Source organism: Bos indicus, chromosome 12 (assembly GCF_029378745.1).
Source record: "Bos indicus isolate NIAB-ARS_2022 breed Sahiwal x Tharparkar chromosome 12, NIAB-ARS_B.indTharparkar_mat_pri_1.0, whole genome shotgun sequence".
NCBI classification, from domain to species: domain Eukaryota; kingdom Metazoa; phylum Chordata; class Mammalia; order Artiodactyla; family Bovidae; genus Bos; species Bos indicus.
In genome coordinates this window covers 33,558,715-33,584,901 of record NC_091771.1, presented here as the reverse complement: position 1 = coordinate 33,584,901, position 26,187 = coordinate 33,558,715, and the positions used below count along the sequence as shown (strand labels likewise).

At 43.7% G+C, this 26,187-nt stretch overlaps 1 protein-coding gene and 1 non-coding gene across 3 annotated transcripts in view; both read left to right on the top strand.

Annotated features, from left to right (window-relative positions):
* The window catches only part of LOC109567044 (phospholipid-transporting ATPase IB), a 495,212-nt gene that overhangs the window by 120,820 nt on the left and 348,205 nt on the right, over positions 1–26,187 (top strand). For both annotated transcript variants that reach the window (XM_070800266.1, XM_070800264.1), the window contains 11 exons: positions 2,735–2,823; positions 6,003–6,047; positions 6,821–6,896; positions 8,553–8,658; positions 9,012–9,094; positions 10,593–10,642; positions 11,254–11,323; positions 13,126–13,210; positions 14,876–15,015; positions 16,426–16,564; positions 23,929–23,993. In XM_070800266.1, the coding sequence (XP_070656367.1) occupies positions 2,735–2,823; positions 6,003–6,047; positions 6,821–6,896; positions 8,553–8,658; positions 9,012–9,094; positions 10,593–10,642; positions 11,254–11,323; positions 13,126–13,210; positions 14,876–15,015; positions 16,426–16,564; positions 23,929–23,993 (948 nt within the window). The remainder of the gene's footprint in view (positions 1–2,734; positions 2,824–6,002; positions 6,048–6,820; positions 6,897–8,552; positions 8,659–9,011; positions 9,095–10,592; positions 10,643–11,253; positions 11,324–13,125; positions 13,211–14,875; positions 15,016–16,425; positions 16,565–23,928; positions 23,994–26,187) is intronic.
* On the top strand, positions 19,487–19,592 carry LOC139186299 (U6 spliceosomal RNA). The gene has a single exon (XR_011569896.1). It is a non-coding gene; the product is annotated as a U6 spliceosomal RNA (small nuclear RNA).

The following is a 26,187-nucleotide window of genomic DNA, read 5'->3' as shown; positions in this document are numbered from 1 at the left end:
TCTTGGGGACTTTGGGACAGTGATGTGAGCATGGGGGCAGACAAGTGTTGGGAGAACTGTGAAGAGATTGTGCAAAAATAAGTCTCCATAAAGGTGGTTTTGATGTCTGAAGAACTCTGTAGTATTTGGAGGTATTATTCAATACAAATGTTAATTGATCTTGACTTGCTTTTTGAGGGATAGATCTTATCGCCTAGAAGATCTTATCACCTGCAACACATTCAGTACAAAAACTATAGTGCAAGTTCACTTTGTATGCAAGATTGTTAATCAAGAGCAAATAAAGGGAAGACAATGGTTAAGATGCTTGGATATTGGGTTGTTGTTCAGTTGCTAAGCTGTGTCTGATTCTTTGCGACTCCATGGACTGCAGCACGCCAGGCTTCCCTGTCCTTCACTATCTTCCAGAGTTTGTTCAAACTCATGTCCATCGAGTCAGTGATACTATCTAACCATTTCATCCTCTGTTGCCCCCTTCTCCTTTTGCCCTTAATCTTTCTCAGCATCAAGGTCTTTCCCAAGGAGTTGGTTCATTGGATTAGGTGGCCAAAGTATTGGAGCTTCAGTTTCATCATCAGTCCTTGCAGTGAATATTCAGTGTTGATTTCCTTTAGGGTTGACTGGTTTGATTTCCTTGCTGTCCAAGAGACTTTATGTGGGGGCTAATTTGAAGGACACAAATCCATAACATCTCTCACATGTTCCTGCTTTCGTCTCTGTAATATTTCAGGGACCCAGTTTCTTTTCCACTATCACCCCCAAACCCCTCTTGCCTTTCTACTGAGTTACACTTTGCATTATGTCCTCATTGTGAGTTGAAATCACTGCAAAGTCTAGGTCTGTTGAATGCACTATAATTACAGATTATAATTTCATTTTATTTACTTATCTTATATGATTCTCCCAACAACCCCATGAAGTGAATGCAGTATATATCAGACTAAACCGGCCTCTTTTTGAACCCTGCTCCAGTCTTCCAACAGAGTTAATTTACCTCTCTTCAGTGTTTCTGCAACAATCTCTCCAAACATAAATACAGTAAAAAAGAATGACAGTTATATGTGTCTGTTTCCATCCTGGGATTTCTAAGCCTGTTCAAAGGTGTGGAGACGAGCTCTTTGGTCATCTTTGTCTGCCTTTGTTATTTTAGCATAATGGTTAGCATAACTTTGTTCTCAGATGCTGTTGAACTGGACCCAAATGATTGAAGGATTCAATATCCTCCAGCTCCCACGATGAGACAGTTCATCCTAATCGGGAATAGGAAAAGTTTGCATGGGGAAGTAGTTCTGAGTTGGAACTGAAAAGACAAGTCAAAATCCAATAGGCAGAATAATAGAAAAATCTTAATTCCTTATTATAAAATTGTCATTTTAAAATATTTTGATATCATCTTTTAACTTTTAAAAAAGAAACAGGAAGAGATACTGCTTTTGAAAGGCTGATTCTACTGAACTTTTTATACCCCTAGTCTTACTGCAGATAAAGCTTATATTTTAAACTTGTTTATGGTTAAAGCATTCATCACTTTAATAGTGTACTGATTTCATATTTCTGTGTACTATTTGACTTCTTTAGGATCATTAATAATCATTACTTGAAGGCACTTTAAAAATAATTCTTAGTATTTGCTTATGTTGTATCAGTTAGGAAAAGTCTAGAGTACACAATTCTTGTTATTAATCTGTCTTGTATAAAAACAGTGCAGTGTGACTTCCCTAGCATGGTTCTTGGGAATTCCTGGAATCCATCTCACATCCAGCTGCAGTCATGACCCCTCTTTAGAAAGTCACTGAGAAACTGGAATTTTACTGGAGACAGTTCTGTTAATTACTCCCCTCTCACTAATCTATGATGTAATTTCCCAGAAAGCTAGACATGGAGTAATGTTACTTATCTTCTGGCCAAACCCTTATGGACGTGGACGTTGAGTCCCAGAAGGCTGAGGTAACTTTTCCAACCTGCACAATTCAGAGCCTGACCTGGACTCCCTTCCCTTGTGGTCCTGCGTTCTTTGCCCTTTCCCCCATCGTAGCATCCACCCAGGAGGACAGAACGTAACACCACGCATGCATTTGGGCTCATCTCTTGTGCACTCACTCAGTTAATCATGTCTAAATGGTTTGCTTATTGACTTTCACAGGAATTTCTCTTTTCACCTTTGTATATTGAGAGCCTAGCGTGTTAAATCTATAGAACTTTGTGCCTTAGAAAGTTTTGTTAATCTGTTGCAGTGCCATGCTGCCTTTATGTAATCTCACTATGATGGTGATTGAAAAGCTTAGTGTTCTGTGCTATTTCAGGACATGCTTTCTTAGTCCAACCAAGGGATGGAGTTCTAAAAACAAATATTTTTGTGGTTGCCACAGTCTGAGTTTGTTGTCTTGATGTATTAGACACAAGAATGAATTCTGTGTAAATGTCATTGAGATGCCTTGTGGCGAAATTTAGTGCTTACTGATGTTAAATGGATTCAGGGCTGTTACTGAAATCTCTTTTGTATGTTTCCACACACTTGGACTCCAGAATTGTGGTCTTAAGCTTTAACATATATTAGTTTTACAATAATAATTATGATATATAACATATTTAATTATAAAATATATTTTGCTTGCCTAAGGAAATTTACCTTTGAAAACTAATACAGATTTTGAAACATGTAGAATAAAAGACTTCACTTATGTGTCTTTGCATGTTATTACATTCTCAGCATATATTTTTCTCTTTGATTTAGGTAAAATATCTATTTTCTGACAAAACAGGAACTCTTACATGTAATATCATGAACTTCAAAAAGTGTAGCATTGCTGGGGTAACCTATGGGTGAGTGTCTTTATAACTTACTGCATCTTATCTGTATTCTTCCAACAAAAGAAGTTTATTTTTAGCCACTTAGTCAAATACCTTGACTTTCTGATACTTTGAAAGGGTATTTATAAGGGATTTGGTTTCATAATTACTACTGAAGATATTTAAAACTGAATGAGTCCCAATTTAGAACATGGTTCTAAAACGTGGTTATTTCTATAAATACTAACCTATGAGAAATCTCAAGGAATATGTAATTTTATATTTCCTATCTAGTAAGTATACATTTCTACTTCATGTTTTGATCTCAACACTTTCCTTTTTCAAAAGGAGCATAATGCATCTGGCTATGTTCTTATTTCTCAAAGTTTTGTGAGTCTGTATAAATTTTAGAATTGTTGTATTTCTGTGAAAAATGCCTTTGGAATTTTGATATGGATTGCATTGGGTCTGTGGATTTCTTTGGATAGTATTGACATTTCAACATTAATTCTTCCAATCCATGAGCACAGAACGTCTTTCCATTCGTTTGTGTTGCTGAATTTCTTTCAGTAACGTATTACACTTTTCAGTGTATGATCTTTCATTCCTTTGGTTGAATTTATTCCTAGATATTTTCTTCTTCTTGATGTAAGTATAAGTGGAATTGTTTTCTTAATTTCTCCTTCTGATAGTTCTTTACTAATATATAGCAATGCAACAGATTTTTGTATATTGATTTTGTATCTTGCAACTTCACTGAATTTGTTAGTTCTAACAGATTTTTGGTGGAATCTTTTAGAATTTTCTGTATATAATATCATATCATCTATAAATAGTAACAGTTTTGTTTCTTCCTTTTCTATTTGGATACCTTTTACTTCTTTTTCTTTCCTAATTGCTGTGGCTAGGACTTCTAATACTATGTTGAGAAAAAAGTAATAAGAAGGGGCATCTTTGTTTTATTCCTGATCTTAGAGGAAAAGCTTTCAGCTTTTCACTGTTGAGTATGATATTAGCCTTGAATTTGTCATATATGCTGCTGCTGCTACTGCTACTGCTAAGTCGCTTCAGTCGTGTCCGACTCTGTGTGACCCCATAGACAGAGGCCCACCAGATTCCCCCATCCCTGGGATTCTCCAGGCAAGAACACTGGAGTGGGTTGCCATTTCCTTCTCCAATGCATGAAAGTGAAAAGTGAAAGTGAAGTCGCTCAGTCGTGTCCGACTCTTAGCAACCCCATGGACTACAGCCTACCAGGCTCCTCCATCCATGGAATTTAGGCAAGAGCACTGGATGTGGGTGCCATTGCCTTCTCCCATATATTATATGGACTTTATTATATTGGGGTACATTCCTTATATACCCATTTTGCTGAGAGTTTTTTTCATCATATGTGAATTTTGAATTTTATCAAATGCTTTTTCTGCATCTATTGAGGCAAATCTATTGGGGCTTCCCTCATAGCTCAGTTTGTAAAGAATCTACCTGCAATGCAGAAGACCCCAGTTTGATTCCTGAGTCGGGAAGATCCACTGGAGAAGGGATAGGCTACCCACTCCAGTATTCTTGGGCTTCCCTTGTGGCTCAGCTGGTAAAGAATCCACCTGCAACATAGGAGACCTGGGTTTGATCCTTGGGTTGGGAAGATCCCCTGGAGAAGGGAAAGGGTACCCACTCCAGTATTCTGGCCTGGAGAACTCCATGGACTGTATAGTCCATGGGTTCACAAAGAGTCAGACACGACTGAGCAACCTTCACTTTCACTTTCTTTCATTGAGGCAATTATATGATTTTATTTTTCATTTTGGTAATGTGGATGGTGTTGACATATTGATTTGTAGATACTAAACTGATCTTCTGGAGAAGGCAATGGCACCCCACTCTAGTACTCTTGCCTGGAAAATCCCATGGATGGAGGAGCCTGGTGGGCTACAGTCCATGGGGTCACTAAGAGTCAGACACGACTGAGCGACTTCACTTTCATTTTTCACTCTCATGCATTGGAGAAGGAAATGGCAACCCACTCCAGTGTTCTTGCCTGGAGAATCCCAGGGACGGGGGAGCCTGGTGGGCTTCCGTCTATGGGGTCGCATAGAGTCGGACACGACTGAAGAGACTTAGCTTAGCAAACTGATCTTCCATCCTTAGAATAAATCCCACTTGATCATTGTGTATGACCCTTTTAATGTATTGTTGAATATGGTTTGCTAATATTTTACTGAAGATTTTTGTGTCTGTTATTCAGGGATATTGGCCTGTAATTTTCTTGTGATGTTCTTTTTCATTCGGTATCAGAGTAATGCTGACCTTGTAAAATGAGTTTGGAAGTGTTCCCTCCTCTTCTGTTTTTTGAAAATGGTTGGTATTAATTCTTCTTTGAATGTTTGGTAGAATTCACTAGTGAAGCCTTCTGGTTCCAGACTTTTGTTGGGAGTTTTTAAATTACTGATTCAGTTTCTTTAGTAGTAATGGGTGTACTCAGATTTTCTGTTTAGGTTGTATGTTTCTAGGCCTTTATCCTTGGCTTCCAGGTTGTCAAATTTGTTACCATCTAATTGTTCATAGTTGTCTTTTGTGATCCTTTTCTTTCTGTAGTGTCAGTTGTAATGCCTTCTCTTTCATTTCTGATTGAGTCTTCTCTTTCTTGGTAAGTCTAGCTAAAGGTTTGTTAACTTGATCTTTTTAAAGGACCAACTTTTAGCTTCATTGATTTTTTTCCTACTGACTTTTGAGTCTCTATTTCATCTGTTTTTGTTCTAATCTTTATTTCCTTCCAACTTTGAGTTTTATTTGTTCCTTTTCTAGTTATTTTAGGTATAAAGCTGTCTGAGATTTTTGTTTCTCGAGGTAGGCATTTATTGCTATAAACTTCTCAGAACTGCTTTTGCTGCATTCTTCAAGTTTTAGTATTTTCATTTGTCTCTAGGTATTTTTGGATTTCATGTTGGATTTCTTCATTGATCCATTGGTTGTTCATTCACATGTTGTTTAATTGTCACATATTTGTAAATCTTCCATTTTTTGGGGGGTAATTGAGTTTCAGTTTTGTATCTTGTGATAGGAAAATACGCTTGCTAGTTCAGTCTTCTTAAATTTACCAAGGCTGGTTTAGTAGCCTAATATATGATCTATGCTGCTGCTGCTTGTACTTTGTGTGAATACCTGTGTTTTTGATCACAGCTCTGTGACTACTCTGTTTCTCTCTCTGGCAGTCATTTTCCAGAACTGACAAGGGAACCATCCTCAGATGATTTCTCGTAAGTATATTTTAACAGTTCTTGATACTTTAGTGGGAAAGGCTTTGGAACAATTTTATATTAGCATTTCTCACCAGATTATTTTGTAAATAAAAGTTGCCTGTTATTTCAAGAGAGAGCCAGAATAAAAATGAAACATGAGTATGGTTTTAAAAGTCCAATTGTGCTACAGGGATTTTAACAAAAGTACCCAGCTATCGGTCGGATACGTCCTGCTCACTTCTGACTTTCCAGCATAATATCTTTAAGGTTGTAACATACATGTTGTAGCATGTATCAGAATTTCACTCCTTTTGAAGGCTGAGTAGTATTATATATATGTATATACACACCACATTTTGTTTATTAACTCATCTGTTGTGTGGCTGTCTGGATCCAGCACAGTTGTGTTTCAGTTGTTCACCCTCATGATGGTGGGGCTACACTCGCTGCCCAGAATCATGAGAGAGGATTGTACCATGTGTTGCCAGCCTGTGGAGAGATCAAAGTTCAAAGACTGAAAGATAGTTTCTACTGAATGCTTATCAGTTTTGCACCACTGAAAAGTTATTAAGTCAAAACAATGTAAGTCAGGGACCATCCTTATTTTGTTCATAGTCAGGTGTGAGATTTACTGTCTTGAGGTTTGAAATAATACACAATATTTCAAATCTTTAAAAGTTTAATATAAATTTATAGCCTTTTTATGTGGGGTTCTTTCTGAAGACAGATTCTTCCTAGGTTTGAGTTAAAGGAACTTTGGAGCTGAGTAATATCTCCTATTCTTTTCTCAGCCGGATTCCTCCTCCACCTAGTGATTCCTGTGACTTTGATGACCCCAGGCTCTTGAAGAACATCGAGGATCATCATGTAAGGGCCATCATTCACTTCTGGAACATTAAACATCTTATGATGCACTTGCATTTATGTATGTATGTAGCGTCTTGCAAGTTGCTGTTTTGGAACTTGGGGAAGAGATGTGCCTTCACTTCTATGGTGTTAGTACTTTAGGAAAATGATCAGTTTGTGAAGAACACTTTGCATAACTGAATTTGAAGTCTGATTACGTATGTAGTGAAGTTATAAAGTAAGCACATCAAGATGAGTCTGATCATAGATTTTGCTAACATTTCAGATTTCTGTTGTTTTGTAAGATTTATGCAAGACTGTTTCTTCATAGTTGTGAATCTAAGAGGTCATGTATTTTGAAAAGTAATCACGTGTCTTTTGGTTAGGATCACCTAGGAAACAAGATGTAATATGCAGGATTTATAGCATCCTACTTATGTGCTAGACATTTGAAGGCTGTTTCCTTCAGCACCTGAGTCACCTCGGAGAGATGATGGGGAGCCGCATAGAAAACTTGACTTGGCCAGAAGTCACCCAGCAAACAGATGGAGAAATGAGAGTCAGAATCTTAGACTGTTGGATTCTTAACTGTGATGTCACATTCTGAACTATTGGAACAAACCAGGATTTACTGCTGGTCCATATAAATGCATTTTTGTTCTAAAGGCTATTCTGAAAAATACTAACTTTTTCAGTGATCAGAGCATTTCACAACCAGTTTAACCAGTATAAATTAGACTTAATATGACTTTTCTAAAAAAAAAAAAAAATTCAGTTTTGAAATTAGGTAAACTCAAGCAACATTAAAACTTTATCTTTCTCAAATTTTGTGAAGAGATAGATATATTTAAAATGTTCTCTGAATTCTCAGTGAGGAGGTCTGCTATATTGTATTTCAGTTAGTGCCTATTTGTTGATGCTAGAACTTTCCCAGCAGTGTTCTGAGATGTGAGCATGGAAGGCACCCATGCTCCCGGGCTGGGATGCAGCCATCCTGCTTCAGCCCCAGAGATGCTGACCAGGTGGTCCAGGCTGCATAGAGGATGCTGCTGAAGGCTGTGCTCTGTGTCAGGATCACAGACGTTGATACTGTCCTTTCCTAGATTTTGGTCTCAGAGGTAGATAGCGCCACTCGGCTAGAGGTCCTCTAAGCAGAAGAGTGGCGTCTCAGAAGAACCTTCTGTGGAGGAGGGGAGTGTTAATTAAGGATGTTAAAGAAACGAGCACTGGTGAGGACTTGCTTTCTGAGAAAGGACTCAAGCACCCTCAAAGCGCTTAGGTTGAGAGTGATGGTGCAGATGGGTGGCTGAAAGGGTCTGTTCACATTGGAATGGTGAAGGGTAAGGAGAAAGTACAGGGTGGCAGCAGCAAGGGATTTAAACTGTCAAACAGCAAACTGGTCCATAAGAGACTCATTCGTTTAGAAACAGTTTAAGGGCTTAGTTCACATTAAACACCTTGCTAGGTACCCAGAGTAGGGGGTTGTGAGCTGCAGGAGATGGGCTGGATGGTGAGCAGGTGTGAACGGAAGGGTGCCTGGAACCGGGGCTCCTGACCTCTGTTCTGAGGGCAGCAGGAAGGAACCCCTGGATTAGAATCCAGGAAGAGTCCTTTGAGCCTGACCCTGAAGTAGGTCAGGGGCGTCCTGACAGCCACTGATCTTGGCTCCGTTTGCAGCCCACAGCACCCTGCATCCAGGAGTTCCTGACCCTGCTGGCCGTGTGCCACACCGTGGTCCCCGAGAGGGACGGGGACAGCATCGTCTACCAGGCCTCCTCCCCAGGTGAGGCCCCGCGGCCGGGGTGCCCTCTGCCCCCTTCCCCGACCCCTGGGTGTTTGCACGCTGTTGCCGGTCCTGCCCTGCCCCGCCGTGTGCCTCCGGTCTCCCGCTGGCTGCAGTGTCCTGGGGGACCAGTTCCAGGTCTACAGCTTCTCCTCTGAGGGAGGTGCTCCTTTCTGGGCCCTAGTAGGGGGCGAGGAGTGAGTCGGCACCTTCTAGGTCCTCCGTCTTTACTGCACGGAAGGCCAGGCGTCTGTCGCTGGTGTGGGTCTTTTTCATGGGAAAAGTAACACTTGCTGAACAGAATGCTGTCCTTCCCAGAGACGAGTCAACGCCTCCTCTGTTCTTATTGACAGACGAAGCCGCTTTGGTCAAAGGGGCCCGGAAGCTGGGCTTTGTCTTCACAGCCAGAACGCCCTACTCTGTCATCATCGAGGCCGTAAGTGACAGCCCCGGGTGCCGCCGGATGGTCCTGGTCACCTGCTTTCTGGAAGGCTGTCTGTTAGATATAGTAACGCCTGTTGTAACTAGGAGAGCTGGTTGTCTGTGAAACTAGGCATGTTGAGAATTGACAGGTTGTGTGGTTCTGCTGGCTCCCGGTTGTGTGTTTTTATGTTGTTGGCTCAGGGTTGTGTTTTTGCATTTCTATCATCTTTCTCTCTCAAAGGCACTACCCATGGTCTTCCACCCACTGATGTGGGATAACGTGCAGGAGAGAACGTGGGAAGCCTGATGCTGGGTCTGTGATTGTTGGGAATAATCCTCTATCCACCCCCCGCTCCAACCCCATCCTCAGGGCGGGCCCGTGTCTATCTCTCTGAAGCCCTTGGTCTCTGACTCTGGTCTCCGAGGCTGGCAGAGGATGGAGTTGGCACTTAAAGTTTTTTTTTTGATGTGGGTTTTTTCCCCCCTCCTTGAAATCAAGGCTTTTGATTTTTTTCTGAGTTTCCCTCTCAAGGAGCTAGAGGGAGAAATTTGGGGATAAGAAAAGGTTGAAATCAGGAATGAGGTCAGATAGGGACCTTGGGGTGGCTACGGGTGTTTTCTGTAATGAGCCGAGAGGGGCCACGCTCACTGTCTTGGTGGGTGAGGGTCTGTGGGCAAGTCCTCTAACGATCCCCACCCTCCGTTTGGGGAGGACTTGTGGCTTTTTACAGCTCTTGGCTTTCTGCATCCTCAGATCTCATGGATGCGTGTGAAGTTCATGTCCATCTGGTGTAATAAGTCCATGTTGTTCCCAACCTGGTGGCGGTCCATTCTTTTACTTACATGCAGAACTTATATCATATTCCAAGTTGTTTTCAGAATTCCCCTGAATTTGGGGTGTGGACATTTGGTAGCAAAACCTAACGGGACTGCACAGGGCTGCGCCTGTTCTGTGTGACTCTCACCAAGCCACATAGCTTGCTGCACAGGCTGCAGTCCACGGGGTCACAAAGAGATGGACATGACTGAGCAACCAACACTGCAGAAAACCCATGTGTTGTATAACAGGGTGCAGTCCCAGCCCTGCGGGAATGTAGTGGGGTGGAGTGGGCGTATATACTTCTGTGAAATGTGAAAAATTCTGGATTCGTGAGCCTAACTGGCCCCAGGTTTGGGATGGACCTGTGTAGCTCGTGTCCTTTATTTATGTGCCTTGGAAATGACTCTGTCACTAGCTAGTGGGATGGTCACTCCTGGTGGAGGAAATGAGAAGCTTCCACCAGAAGGGGGCGCTGTGACCCTACCAGACTAACTGCGGAGAACTGTACAGGTTGGAAGGCGTCTGACCCGGAATAGATGGAGAGAATGAGAGATGGAGGAGGGGAGGGATGGGGGGCAGGTGTGTGTAGAGAGGTTTGTGAGTGAGGAGTCGGTTGTTTTGAGATGCTAATGCTTTACACTTCAGGTAAGAGAGGTAAGAGCTTTTTTTTTTTTTTCCCCTTCCTCTCTAGATGGGACAGGAACAGACATTTGGAATCCTGAATGTCCTGGAATTCTCCAGGTATATTTCTCTTTTCTTAAACTCTCCCTATATATACTGATCAGAAAGAAGAATCAGAGGGAGAGGGCGGGTCCTGATGGAAGTTGTGCAAGGAGGCATATGCTTGCTGGCGGGGGTGCTGGGGAGGAGCCATGGAGGGACCTCAGTGCTAAATCACGAGGTTCTCGGAATCCATCATCTCTTTCCACTCCAGTCAAAAGAAGGCAGGATGAGATGCTCTTGAGTGAAGTAGGTTTATATTTGATCTTCCCCTTTGTTACTTGGCATGTGACTGGATATTTTTGAGCTGTGCAATAAGAGTACATGGACAGAATATCATCAGAAGAAAATTAGGTACCCAGAGGAGGCACTCAAGGTCTCCATTTCTGTCTCTCCTGCCATCAAGAGCTGTGCTAGTGAGTCTGCTTGGTAGGGAAAAGAATAGGTTTATGTCCCTTATATGTAAATAAGAGAGTAGGAGGCACACAAATTTTGACTTGGAGGAGGAAGGTAGGGAAAATGGAGATTGGGGCAGCCAGACCACCTTTTAGGCTGCTTACTGTTTAGTCACAGGATGTGATCCTGTAAAACAGCAATGGCGGTTTTTTTCCTTTGTGTCTTTACTCTTACAGCGACAGAAAGAGAATGTCTGTGATAGTGCGAACTCCTTCGGGACAGCTTCGACTCTACTGTAAAGGGGCTGTAAGTACTGGCCGATGTCTGCACGGTGGGGGACCCCTGCTTCTCCCTTAACCGCCATTCTCAGCACCCCTCATGGTCACTCAGGTTGAAAGGCTCCTGAAGCTCACTGAGAGGTAAAAGCCCGCTGACCATGACAGGGGTTCAAGCCAGTGTGGCCAGGGCAGTCAGTGGTTGGTTTCAGAAACAGTAGCCGGCTGTGTCCTCCAGAATCCTTGGCGTGTGAATTTTGATTGCCGTTTTCCACCCTTGCATTGTGACTATGAGAGATGCAATCATTTGTGTTGACCTATGATCTTTTAGGATTTCCCAGGTGGTAAAGAAGCCCCCTGCCAATGCAGGAGACGTAAGAGATGTGGGTTCGGACCCTGGGTCAGGAAGTTTCCCTGGAGGAGGGCATGGCAACCCACTCTTGCCCGGAGAATCCCATGGACAGAGGAGCCTGGGAGGTAACAGTCGATGGGCTCGCACAGAGTCAGACACGACTGAAGCTACTTAATCTTTTAAGGATTCTGGTGTGTATTTTTTCCTTAGTAGCTGTTCTCAGTATTTGTGGTTTTTATTCACCACAGAGGCCATGTGGCAGGCTTGAGGCGGCGTCCATCTGTGGTCCATCATCACCTCTGGTCCCCTCTGGTTACTTCCTACATCAGGCTTTTTGTCCTCTCTGCCTCCTGGTCATTGAATCTAAATCTTTAGGGAAAGATGCTGTTGTTTATGAGCCTGACTCACAAAACTACATTCTGTAAAACTGTGGTCTTATGTGTTGAAGGAAAGCTTTATTAAGCTCAGCTCTTGAGTCTGTGTCAGAAAATATGAAATAATACTAGGATCAACAATGCATTGGAAATCTTACTGATCTTTACCAATTGTGGGAAGAAGTATTTGAAGACACTGTGACCAGAGTTTTTAAAAGTGGGCAATGTGTGTGAATTCTAAAGGCATCCTATGTGAATTCATTAAGGTCCAGATTATGTTAGGGTTGACTCTTTGCGACCCCATGGACTGCAGTGCACCAGGCTTCCCTGTCCTTCACCATCTCCCAGAGTCTGCTCAAACTCAAGTGAGTTTGTCGGTGATCACTTGAGTCAGTGATGCCATCCAACCATCTTATCCTCTGTGTTCCCTTCTCCTCTTGCCCTCAGTCTTTCCTGGCATCAGGATCTTTTCCAATGAGTTGGCTCTTTGCATCAGGTGCCCAAAGTATTATAGGATTTAATTTTTTTCCAACTTGCCTCCCCCCAAACCAAACTAGATTTCTTAAAGGATTTGGGGGGAGCCTAAAACTGTGCTGTTTGTAACATATTTGCTGCATCATCTGTAGCCTGCAGTCCTCCAGCCCTACTTTTGTAGGGCATGTGAATAATCTCTGGGTGATGAACTGTCTATACCGTGTGTTCTCAGCTGAACTGGATTCTGTGCCAGGCAGGTTGTGCCCACCCCCAGGTGGGAGTCCGGCAGCGCTAGGAAGAGACCGCACACTTGAATGGTGTCCGCTGTGTGTTTATGCTTCCCACTTCTGCAGAGGGTATTATAAACTCCACTGGGGGCTTCGCAAATCTGGGTGAATGTGGGCCCCTTTGTGTCCCTGATTATTTATCCTCTGGACACCCGGGGTCCTCCCCGATTTGTGGACCCACAGCCGATTTGCTTTCCACAGCTCATGACTGCATCCAGCCCAGAGCTGTTCTTCCCCTTCCCCACTCAGGCGTGCACTGGATCGAAACCAGGAAGTCAGAGCTGGGCTTGCGGCGCTGAAGGGTCAGCTGGCCTAAGGGTAATTACAGTGTTTCCCTGTTTTGTAGGATAACGTGATTTTTGAGAGACTTTCAAAAGATTCAAAATACATGGAGGAGACTCTCTGCCACCTGGAGTACTTTGCCACGGAAGGTGAGTGGAATTTGGAAATGTTATGTCTGCCGGCAGAGCCGTGCTTTCAGGGGGCACTCCAGGGAGCCTTCACGTTCATGTGTCATCTCTGGGCAGCGCTTGGCTTGCTTCACAGGCAGGTGGTGGTCTCGCGCCAACCCCATCCCCACCCCTGGTGTTCTGTGCCGCTGGCAGTGACAAGAGTTGAGGCTCCAGACCAGCTGTGCTCTGTGACCTACACAGGAACCCCCCCAACTCTTAACCTGGGGGACGCGGGTGAGGCAGGTTCACACCGGATGCTGCTCAGAATTGTCTTCTAGTTCCTTTCTGGGAAAACTCCCCTTGTTGTTGTTTTCCTTACGACACTGGCTCCTTGACTTCTGGGGAGAATAACCCACTGAACCCACAGAGAACAGGAAAGGAGTTCTCTGCAGGGTTTAGACAGACTGATGTCAGGCTCCTCTGCACATGGGTGCAGTGAGAACCGGGCCCCTGCGTGAGTGCTGGCCACTGCTTCCTCGTCTCCCTGGGCTCCCGTGGGCATGTGTACCCGTGTCTGTGCACACACACGCACACACGGGGATGTGGGGGAACACACATGGGAACACACATGTGGGAGCACAGTTCCACACAGGGACACATGCACGCATGGGAACACACATGATCGCATGGGAGCACACTCCCACACAGGGACACATGCACACATGGGAACACACATGCACACATGCAAACACATGCACACATGGGAACACACATGCACACATGGGGATGTAGGGAACACACGCACACGTGGGAACACAGTCCCACACAGGGACACATGCATGCATGAGAACACACATGATCGCATGGGAGCACACTCCCACACAGGGACACATGCACACATGGGAACACACATGCACACATGCAAACACATGCACACATGGGAACACACATGCACACATGGGGATGTAGGGGAACACACGCACACGTGGGAACACAGTCCCACACAGGGACACATGCATGCATGGGAACACACATGATCGCATGGGAGCACACTCCCACACAGGGACACATGCACACATGGGAACACACATGCACACATGGGAACACACTCCCACCAAGGGACACACACACACGGGGACATAGGGGAACACACATGGGAACACATGTGCACACCTGGGAACACACATGCACACGTGGGAGCACACTCCCAGACAGGGACACATGCGCACATGGGAACACACTCCCACCAAGGGACACACACACACACAGGGACATAGGGGAGCACACTCCCACCGAGGGACACATGCACACGCACACACACAGCCTGGCTGGCTGAAGCCCGTGTCTTCCACGTGGTAGCGTGCCAGGCCTTTGTTGCTGTCTGACAGGTGCTCCTGCCCTCCGGCCCTGGCTCCTCCTGGGTGTGGGTCGTGCCCAGCTCTTGTCCTGCTCTGCTGCTGGGGGCTCACTCTTATGGCTTCTCTACTGTCAGCATCTGTAGAAGAGCTGGTTTATATTAAAATAGAATTGCCTTTAAATTCCCCTTTTGAGCATGCGAACGTGGAGTCAGAGTGACCCTACAGAGCCGATGGTCTGTCTCACTTTTGCACACGCTGGTGGGGTCGCACGGTGTCCCCCAGGGGTAAGCCCCCTGCTGGCCCGTCACCAGCAGCCTCACCAAGAGACGCTGGGGCTGTCTTGCAGGCTTGCGGACTCTGTGTGTGGCTTACGCCGACCTCACTGAGCGGGATTACGAGGAGTGGCTCAAAGTCTACCAGGAAGCCAGCACCATCCTGAAGGACCGCGCTCAGCGGCTGGAGGAGTGCTACGAGATCATCGAGAAGGTAACGGCACGTGGCGGGGTTGTATCGCCCAGCGACGCCCAGCGGGCAGACAGTCTGTGAGCAGGACTCCTTTTGCTCAACTTGCACAGCGATGCTCTCTGTCTTATGAGTGTCTTAACTCACCATTAGCTTTTTTTTTGTTTGTTTTTCTCACTAGGAAATTACAATTTATTGAACACAAAAATTGGCAGCCTGATAACTTACTTTATGACATATTACCCTTACATAACAGTTACCTGGTTATTTGAAACTTTTCATAAAACGAGTTCATTAAATCAATGAGGTACATCAGTGAAGAAAGATACACTTTGGAAAAACACAAAACCAAGTAAAAAGTCATCATTAGTTTTTAATCGTTTCTCTTCTTTAAGAAACCATCAGTTTTTATGGGGTACTGGAAAGGTCTAGCCACCCTCTGCCAAGCATTCGTGTCTTTAAGTATCAGGGCAAAAACAGCATCAATGACTTTCGGGGCTGGCCTGAAATGAGGCTTAATGAGATTAGTTGACCCTGTTGAGTTTCCTGGGCCGATAGAATGTCTAGGCTGGTTGGGCATCTTACCTACTGTTGTCACGCTTAATATCCCAACACGGTTTGAGCTCTGCCTTTGCGGCTCCACGTTGCTGGTGTGGATTTTGTTGTTATTTCAGTTTCTCCCAAGATGTGAATTAGCTTTCTACAGGCTGATCCCCTGAAATCTGGAAGCCGGTGTTCAACCTTTTGTTTCATGTCAGCAACTGTTGGTCCTTCCGTTTTCCAGTTTCAGTAGCTTCAAAGTCCTTGCTTGCTTGCTTTTCTCATCCCTTTATTTATTTAGATTCACCTTTGCTTTTTTTCCCCCTTGTTTGTCATTTTAATGAAATTTGGGTGCAGATGAAGCTGAATTCACGTGTCCATTTACCCTGATTCCCCGAAGATTCGAATATTTACTTTGTGAATCATAAAGCAACTAAATAGTACCCATGTGGCCCCATGCTAGAGGTGGGCACTCAGGACCTCGTTGGCTTGCTGGTCACTGAACCATTTCTTCTCAGGTGTTAGCTGGACCACTGTCCTTTGCTTGTCAGTGAAGTGAGAGGGAGGGCTCAGTCCCGTTAGTGTCCCCAAGGTGACTTGCCCGAGTGCTGTGCCGCCAGACGGTCTCCATCTCATGATGCCTGGGTACCCAGAAGTAGATGATGAGCACTGGCCTGCGTGCATGTGTGGGGAGTGGGGGGCTCTGGCCTTGTGGATGGTTTTGAAATGCCACACATGTCTGTCATTAATTATCTGCAAACAAAGTTTTCATGTAGAGGAAGTAAGGTAATTACTTCAGAACATTTTGACCGCCTTTCGTTTGTGAGGAGTTTTGTCATTCATGCCTCTCTCACATGTTTCCCCATCTTTAATTGAAACTGTTTTTCAATCCAGAATCTACTGCTACTTGGAGCCACCGCCATAGAAGATCGACTTCAGGCAGGCGTGCCGGAAACCATAGCAACTCTGTTGAAGGCCGAGATTAAAATATGGGTGTTGACAGGCGACAAACAAGAAACTGCTATTAATATAGGTAATTCATTTAAAAAATAATTTCCCGATGCTGATTTTTGTCTTGTGTTTTTAAAGTCTTGTAGAAGTGTCCATGGGCTCTTCAGACACACTGACAGATGGTGTTTTATAGAATTCTTTATTCACAAGGTCGAGAAAAGTTTAGTGAAACCAAATGAACATGCTCTTTATGAGCATTATCTGCCTGCTATAAACATTAAAACTATGACACCTTCCTGAAAAGTGATTGAACACACTTATAGGGCTTCCCTGGAGAAGGCAATGGCACCCCACTCCAGTACTCTTGCCTAGAAAATCCCATGGACAGAGGAGCCTGGGAGGCTGCAGTCCATAGGGTCGCTGAGGGTTGGACACAACTGAGTGGCTTCACTTTCACTTTTCACTTTCAGGCATTGGAGAAGGAAATGGCAACCCACTCCAGTGTTCTTGCCTGGAGAATCCCAGGGACAGGGGAGCCTGGTGGTCTGCCGTCTGTGGGGTAGCACAGAGTCAGACACAACTTAAGTGACTTAGCAGCAGCATAGGGCTTCCGTGGTGGTTTGGTGGCAAAATATCCGCCTGCAATGCAGGAGACACAGGAGAGGCTGGTTCGATCCCTGGGTTGGGAACATCCCCTGGAGTAGGAAATGGCAACCCACTCTAGTATCCTTGCTTGGAAAACCCCATGGACAGAGGAGCCTGGTAGGCTACAGTCCATGGAGTCAAAGAGTCAGACAGGACTGAGCAACTGAGTATGCATTCATAAAACCTAGAGAATTCAAGAGTTGATGAGAGCTTGATTTTCTTATTACTTTTTCAACAAAAATTTAGTCTCAGAGACTAAGCATATTTTCATTAAGTTTAAATGTGCATTACTATTTTATATAGTTATAGCCATTTTAATGATTTTTACCAATTGATATGTTTTTCTAACAGGCTTGCATCTTTCCCTTCCCTGTATGAGTTGACAACCTCTTTGGTTTCTAAGTATTGCAGAAATGAAAATTGAAGAAAGGGAATTTAAGTCCAAATGACTTGATGAGTATTGCTGAAGATGGCTTTATTTCTTGTTTATGGCTGAGTAGTATTCCTCTGTGTATATACCACTGAATTAGGGCATCAGTTGAGCCTGCAGAGGATGCAGTGTAGATGTCTAGACTTGATGTTGGACTTGTCCACATCAGACCACAGGCAACGGCGGTGAGCAGCCTGAGGTCGTGCTCCGGATCAAGGACAATCATCAGCCTCTGTTCTGGTCCCATGTTCCTCAAACCTTCTGTGATATGAGCTGTTATCCATCTGTCTCCCACTATATGGACTGGATATTTTGTACATTTGGGTGTGTCCTATGTGTATGTTAGGGTACCCAGAAGGTACTTGGGAAGCAGATCAAGTGTCTAGCAGTTCTCCTTTTAGCTGGAGTAAGGAGAAGAGTCCTGAGAGCCAGTTTTGCTGTGCTGGGGGTCGTTTCTCTACCCTGTCTTTGGTCTTTACACATCAGCAGTCTTAGAGCCCTGGGACTGGGAGACATCAGAGTCTACAAGGGCTCACTCTACGTTTCTCGGGGCCATGAATCCTGGTGCAGGATGCATTTTAAACAGATTCACAGAGCTTTCACCAACACCCTTCTCCAAAATTTGACTTAGAAAACCCTAGAGAAGGTACTTTATTTCATGCATTCTAAGACACAAATTGTTTTCATATTTCACTGCCTCCGAAGTTGGAGTGTCTTATGGCTGTTGACTCTTATGGTTTTTAACTGGCAACGTTTCCCTTTAGAGGTGACATTTGGTGTTTGGTGCTATTGGCTGTCTTTAGTATTTGCTCTATCTCTTGTCATTTATCTACCACCTGTCCACCCATCTGTCTGTCAGAGTTTGGAAATTTATTTGAAGCATTCCTTTTAGTTTATACCTTGAAAATAAATACATGTAGTCAAGTTAAATTCCAGGATATTTGTCTCGTATGAGCTTATGAATATTAGGTAGACACAGTCATCCCATGTGTGACTTTGAGGTCCTTTGGAACTGGCACAATGCCAGGACTCTGCAGTGCCGTGCTTGAAACACACTAATGAGCTGTGTTTCCGGGAACTGGCAATTCTCTTTTTTAGCCCAAAAATTTAGCATCAGCTATTCTAAAGTGAAATTTCAGCTGTAGCCTTTGTGAATCATGTAGTTGTCATTTCCTATTATGGCTGGATGAAGCATCTATTACGTAGTAAGAAAGTAGATGTGAGGTTTTCAGGGTCTATAATTTTCTTTTAATGGAGGTAGCATAAGTGAGAACAAACTCCGAATGCATATCCATTTTAAAGTCATCATGCTGGGAACAGCTTTCATTTCAGACACCTCCCGTGCCCCCCTGCCATCGACTTTTTGGTGTCATTTGATACCTTGAAACCACTTCTGTAGTCTTTTGCAAGTTTAATTTCTGAAAGCCATGAAGGTGGACTTGCCCACTGCCAGGAAGATGAGTCTGGTTGTCATGCGGTGCTGGGGGCACCCGGCCCCGGCCCCAGTGACACTCACAGGAGAGTCAGGTGTGTGGTTTCTTGATGACCTGTATCTCCATAGTTGCCAGATGCTCCTCTGTAGACTGCGGAGCTTAGATTCCCAGCTTGGGGCCTGAGTGAATCATGAGACAACTCAAGAATGAGACAGATGAGAAAGTACCCGTCATGCAGTGTTGATGCCGAGCATGGCTGGCGTTCATAGTGGTTACTCAGTGAATGTGCACGTGGTGGTTGGCGTATGATGGCTCAGTCCTTTCTGTAAGTCTCACATACCCTTTGAGATCGACATTATCCCCTTTTAAAGATGGAACTGAGGCACAGAGATACCAGGTCACCTAGCCTGGGCCACACCTAGCCTGAGAGTCTGTGAGCCTGACATGTGACAGTCACTTCCCAGAAGGAAAGTTGTGCGTCAGAAAGACCAAGGGAGTGCTCACTTCAGCAGCACATATACTAAAATTGGAACAATACAGAGAAGATTAGCATGGCCCTGTGCAAGGATGACATGCAAATTCATGATGCATTCCATATTTTTTATATATGACATCTGGAAAAAAATGGTACTGAAGAATTTATTTACAGGGAAACAATGGAGAAACAGGCATAGAGAATAGACTTATGGACATGTGGAGAGGGGAGGAGAGAGTGAGATGTGTGGAAAGAGTAACATGGAAACTTACATTACCATATGCAAAATAGGCAGCCAGTGGGAATTTGCTGTATGGCTTAGGAAACTCAAACAAGGGCTCTGAATCAACCTAGAGGGGTGGGATGGGGAGGGAGTTTCAAAGGGGAAGGGATATATGTTTACCTATGGCTGATTCATGTTGAGGTTTGACAGAAAACAGCAAAATTCTATAAAGCAATTATCCTTCAATAAAAAATAATAATTAATTAAAAAAAAAAAAAGAAAGACCAACGGAGGCTACGTGGGTGAGATGGGTTTAAAACTTGAACCTCAAGAATTTGTTTCAGACAAAGAATGAGCATAGCACAGATCAACGATGGCAGGGTTTCCAGGGGCCATGGTGAGGTATGGTTGAAGCCTTTCTGAGAGGCATCTGAGGATCTGGCGAGAACGGTGCCTAGGTGTGGTTCTGTGGACAAGCCTTCAACATTCTGGTTCTCTGATGGGGAGAGATTCTTGAGCCTTGACCCAGTCTGGAGGAGACTGAGTTCCATCTGTTATCATCCATTTTTGACATCTGGCGCTATGTTCCATACACTCACACTTGAACACTGAATGACCAGATTCTACCTGATATCATTTAGAACCAGCAGCATACTTGTTGAGGATTTGGAGCCAAGGTGAATCCCACTGTTGGGTAGTTTGGTGGATCCAGGTATATGGTTAGTAGGAATCAGTCATTCCTAACCCTTCCAGAGGGCTTCCCGGGTGGCACAGTGGTAAAGAACCCACCTGCCAATGCAGGAGATGTAAGAGACATGGGTTCAGTCCCTGGGTCGGGAAGATCCTGTGGAGAAGGAAATGGCAACCCATTCCAGTATTCTTGCCTGGAGAATCCGATGGACAGAGGAGCCTGTGGGTTATAGTCCATAGTGCCACTAAGACTTGGACATGTTTGGAGCGACTTAGCATGAACACAAACCTTCAAAAGTGTCTCCGAAGAAATCTGGGTTGAGCTATCTTTGACAATTTATGCTTACCTCAAAAAAAAAAGACACTGATAGTGAGTTCCAAGAGGTTTGGTTTGGTCATATTTTCTAGTGTGAATGATGATTTTATTAAAGCCAGGTCCAGCTCTAAGTACCGTAGATGCTGTAATATTTTGATTTCTTTGATTCTACTCAGGTAGCAGAAAGACTCAACACTTTAGTGGTGTACTGTTAACTTCGGCCCTAGTAAAGAGTGAAATCCCAGAGGTCCCCTCCTCAGTCATTTTACGGTCGTCTTGTTAGATTGTGAGATTAAAGAAATAGACCTCAATTTACAAGAGTAGATTGACATTTCATACCTGGCTCTTCTCCAAGAGTTGATCTCATTTTATCCAAAAACATTAGAAGTCAAGCACAGCAAACTTGGATTGACATAATTTAATTTGCCACATTAGCTAAGTCACATTGAACTGTGTTAAACTTCCATGGTCTGTCTAGAGCAAGTGTTCTGTGTGATAATTCTTTAAGCAAAATCTTGCTTCGTTTTCCAAATTAAAAAAAAAAACACAAACCTGTTTCTTCTCAGAAGCCTTGAGTTCTGTGTATTTAAATTCATGAATGTGTCAGTGGTTTTATTTATTACCCTCTCCCTGCAATGGATAGAAAAATACTTTGAGCTTTTCCATAATATCTTTATGCAGCTTCAGTTGTCAAGTGGCATTTGACTTAAATTGCAAAATGTAAAATCAAGCGGCAGGCGACGGCTTAAAGATTACAGCTTGCTTCTGCAGCTGTTGTTCATATCAAAAACTACCAGCAAATCCTTTCACATGAGTTATACTAAATTTGTAACAGTCTCTATTGTGTGGAGTTGCTGGAAATTTCTGGGGCAAGGGAAGAAAAATGATTAAAGTTTCAATATCCCTGTTTGTCAATGAGAATAAAATGTAGACCTCCCTTCTATATTTCACCTAAGAATATATAGGAAGGAAGAATACATTTGTAAAATTTTGGGGAAAGAAAGTTCAATTATTTCTATCCTGCTCTATAGAACTTTTAATGGCATCCTGGGAAACTCATTTATACTCATCACTATTGTTAAAATACAGACTCGAACAAGTTTGGAAATGCATATAAAATTGTGTGTTTCCTCCTTTTTTTCCCTCTCCCCCTCTTAGAAGTTTAACAGGTGTTTGCTTGTGTGGTCCTGTGATTTTTGAGTTGTTTTCACTTTAAAAATATTAATAATATGTGGCAGTTGTAACCAGCAAAATAGTCTCATTCCCTTGAGATAACTGTTATTAACTGCCTGGACTAGGTATTCTTGATGGTATTCTTAAAAAAATTACAATTGGATAAAAAGCTGTAGTTTTGTGCTTGAAAATTTGTGTTCTGAGGTGGCTGCTAAATATTCTTGTCAAATGACCATCATTAGTGAAGAATATACTTCATACATTCCAAAATAAACAAAAATATTTATCACCCCCCCAAAAAAAACACCCCAAGGTTTTTCTCATCTTAATTTTAGTCTGTCTTGAGTTCTATTTTGTGCCTGTTAGTAGTGCTTCGTGGGGATGAAAAGAGAGCCTGCCAGGTAGAATCAAGCACATACGCACAGTAGCTCTGTGACTTGTCCATCAATTAAATGCCTGTTGTCTTTTCTAGTAAATACAGCATCTGTGGGAAGGGTTATTTTGGCTTTTCTTTGGAGGACAGCCCTGGCTCCTGTTGCCCAAGGAACAGCATGGGTTAAGGCCCTTCGTGTGATGGTCACCTGCATCCTTGCATGAAGGGTGATGTCCTTCATGCTGATGACTTGTTCCCTGTTTCTGTGGTCTGCTGCTGCTGCTGCTAAGTTGCTTCAGTCGTGTCCGACTCTGTGCGACCCCATAGATGGCAGCCCACCAGGCTCCCCCGTCCCTGGGATTCTCCAGGCAAGAAGACTGGAGTGGGTTGTCATTTCCTTCTCCAATGCATGAAAGTGAAAAGTGAAAGTGAAGTCACTCAGTCGTGTCCGACTCTTCGCGACGCTATGGTCTGCAGCCTCCCAGGCTCCTCCGTCCATGGGAATTTCCAGGCAAGAGTACTGGAGTGGGGTGCCACTGCCTTCTCCGGTTTCTGTGGTCAGTGGTCCATTACTGCTGTAAGGGCCACTTTTCTAGGTGGGAGGACTCTCTTCTTGCCTTTTCTCGATGAGATCAATTGAGTAGGGGTTGGTGGTGAACGCATGTTTTTGCCAGCTCTCTTGAGAAGGGTGATTTGAAAGAAAGCCCAGGGCCCCCATAAACACCCTGGGACTTGGGGTTGGCTAGGCCCACCTCCTCCTCTTCCCCAGAGCCTGGGGATTTGAAGGGGAGGAGTCAGAAGAGGCTCTCAAAGTCTGAGTAGGAAAGAGCTTCATAGAAATATGTTCACCTCTGGGAGGAAAAGTGGGAGAGTACCTAGCTTAAATTAACCTACAGAGGAGAGGTACCATTGTTTAAAATGCGATGGGAATTGTTAAGAATTAGCACTGAGATACTCTTATTCCAAACCTGTTTTAAAGCTCATGTAATTTTTGAAATGGGATTGCTTTGAGCTTTCGGAGGAAAAGTAACTCTCTCTGTGTATCATAGGATTCCTTAGAAACCTGCCGTGAGAATTGAAGTAAAAGTGCCAGTGTTAGTCGCTCAGTCATGTTTGACTCTGCAACCCCATGGACTGTAGCCCTCCAGGCTCCTCTGTCCATGGGATTCTCCAGGCACAAATACTGGAGTGGGGCCATCCCTTTCTCCAGGGGATCTTCCCAACCCAGGGATTGAACCTGGGTCTCCTGCATTATCAGGTAGATTCTTTGCTGTCTGAGCCACCAGGGAAGTCCCAAGCAGGTAAGGGACTTAATGTCACAGTAGGTGCGTTTATGGTGATTGAGGAGTACTTTTGGGTTCCATTTGTCTCCTAAAGTGTTTGCTGTTGTTCTAGAGAACCCAGAGCTCATCCTATTGTTCTACAGGGATAAGAAGGATAAGGGAAAATCCACAGAAAACTGACAAGTGTTATTGACATTTTAGTTATTAGTTATGGAGACCTTCTTGAGCAGTGCTCTTAGAGCTGTCTGCAAGGGTCAAGCTCTACTCAATTCCTCTGTGTGAACCCATAGGCTTAACATGGTCATCAGTCAGGTGCAGGAAGGGGACTGAATTCAGGTGACTCTGAACATGGTGTGTCCTGGAGAGGATGGTAATTCACGTATCTTGTTCTTTTTTTCACTCTAGGTTATTCCTGTCGGTTGGTGTCACAGAACATGGCCCTTATCCTACTGAAGGAGGATTCTTTGGACGTAAGTAGCTTTTCAAAAGTTATATTTGATATAATTGTGTTAAACCTTTTGTTTATTTCTACTATGGCCGATAAGCAGTGTTTATTTATTTTCCTGAAAAGTGACTATGAAACTACTTGGTGTATTTTCTGTTTTTGTTTATGAATGGATGGCATAAAGTCATATCTTTAAACATCAAAATAGTAAGTTTAGGACATTGCTTTTTGAGCTTCATGATAATGCTTTGTTTTACTCACCTAGAGTTATACATTTATAATGGAGTAGTCTTAGTCTGGTTTGACTTCCTGTTAGGATCTCCATAAGGGAGTGACGGTCAGCTCAAGTGTTGCTTGCTATGAAGACTTGCAGGGTTTCCTTTCTAGTTTCAAGTGTCAGGAGTTGTCTCTGTGTATATGACAGTTGGTTACACAGGCTCAGGGAGAATGGATCAGATCAGATCAGGCGCTCCGTTGTGTCCGACTCTTTGCGACCCTATGAATCGCAGCACGCCAGGCCTCCCTGTCCATCACCAACTACCGGAGTTCACTCAAACTCATGTCCATCGAGTCAGTGATGCCATCCAGCCATCTCATCCTCTGTCGTCCCCTTCTCCTCCTGCCTCCAATCCCTCCCAGGATCAGAGTCTTTTCTAATGAGTCAACTCTTCGCATGAGGTGGCCAAAGTACTGGAGTTTCAGCTTTAGCATCATTCCTTCCAAAGAAATACCAGGACTGATCTCCTTTAGAATGGACTGGTTGGATCTCCTTGCAGTCCAAGGGACTCTCAAGAGTCTTCTCCAACACCACAGTTCAAAAGCATCAATTCTTCGGTGCTCAGCCTTCTTCACAGTCCAACTCTCCACATCCATACATGACCACAGGAAAAACCATAGCCTTGACTAGACGAACCTTTGTTGGCAAAGTAATGTCTCTGCTTTTGAATATGCTATCTAGGTTGGTCATAACTTTCCTTCCAAGGAGTAAGTGTCTTTTAATTTCACGGCTGCAGTCACCATCTGCAGTGATTTTGGAGCCCAGAAAAATAAAGTCTGACACTGTTTCCACTGTTTCCCCATCTATTTCCCATGAAGTGATGGAACCAGATGCCATGATCTTTGTTTTCTGAATGTTGAGCTTTAAGCCAACTTTTTCACTCTCCACTTTCACCTTCATCAAGAGGCTTTTTAGTTCCTCTTCACTTTCTGCCATAAGGATGGTGTCATCTGCATATCTGAGGTTATTGATATTTCTCCCAACAATCTTGATTCCAGCTTGTGTTTCTTCCAGTCCAGCATTTCTCATGATGTACTCTGCATAGAAGTTAAATAAGCAGGGTGACAATATACAGCCTTGATGTACTCCTTTTCCTATTTGGAACCAGTCTGTTGTTCCATGTCCAGTTCTAACTGTTGCTTCCTGACCTGCATACAAATTTCTCAGAATGGGAAAGACTAGAGATCTCTTCAAGAAAATCAGAGATACCAAAGGAACATTTCATGCAAAGATAGGCTCGATAAAGGACAGAAATGGTATGGACCTAACAGAAGCAGAAGATATTAAGAAGAGGTGGCAAGAATACACAGAAGAACTGTACAAAAAAGATCTTCACAACCCCGATAATCATGATGGTGTGATCACTGACCTAGAGCCAGACATCCTGGAATGTGACGTCAAGTGGGCCTTAGAAAGCATCACTACGAACAAAGCTAGTGGAGGTGATGGAATTCCAGTTGAGCTATTCCAAATCCTGAAAGATGACGCTGTGAAAGTGCTACACTCAATATGCTAGCAAATTTGGAAAACTCAGCAGTGGCCACAGGACTGGAAAAGGTCAGTTTTCACTCCAATCCCAAAGAAAGGCAATGCCAAAGAATGCTCAAACTACTGCACAATTGCACTCATCTCACACGCTAGTAAAGTAATGCTCAAAATTCTCCAAGCCAGGCTTCAGCAATATGTGAACCGTGAACTTCCTGATGTTCAAGCTGGTTTTTGAAAAGGCAGAGGAACCAGAGATCAAATTGCCAACATCTGCTGGATCATGGAAAAAGCAAGAGAGTTCCAGAAAAACATCTATTTCTGCTTTATTGACTATGCCAAAGCCTTTGACTGTGTGGATCACAATAAACTGGAAAATTCTGAAAGAGATGGGAATACCAGACCACCTGATCTGCCTTTTGAGAAATTTGAAGAGACCCCTATTTGCCCTCTCACG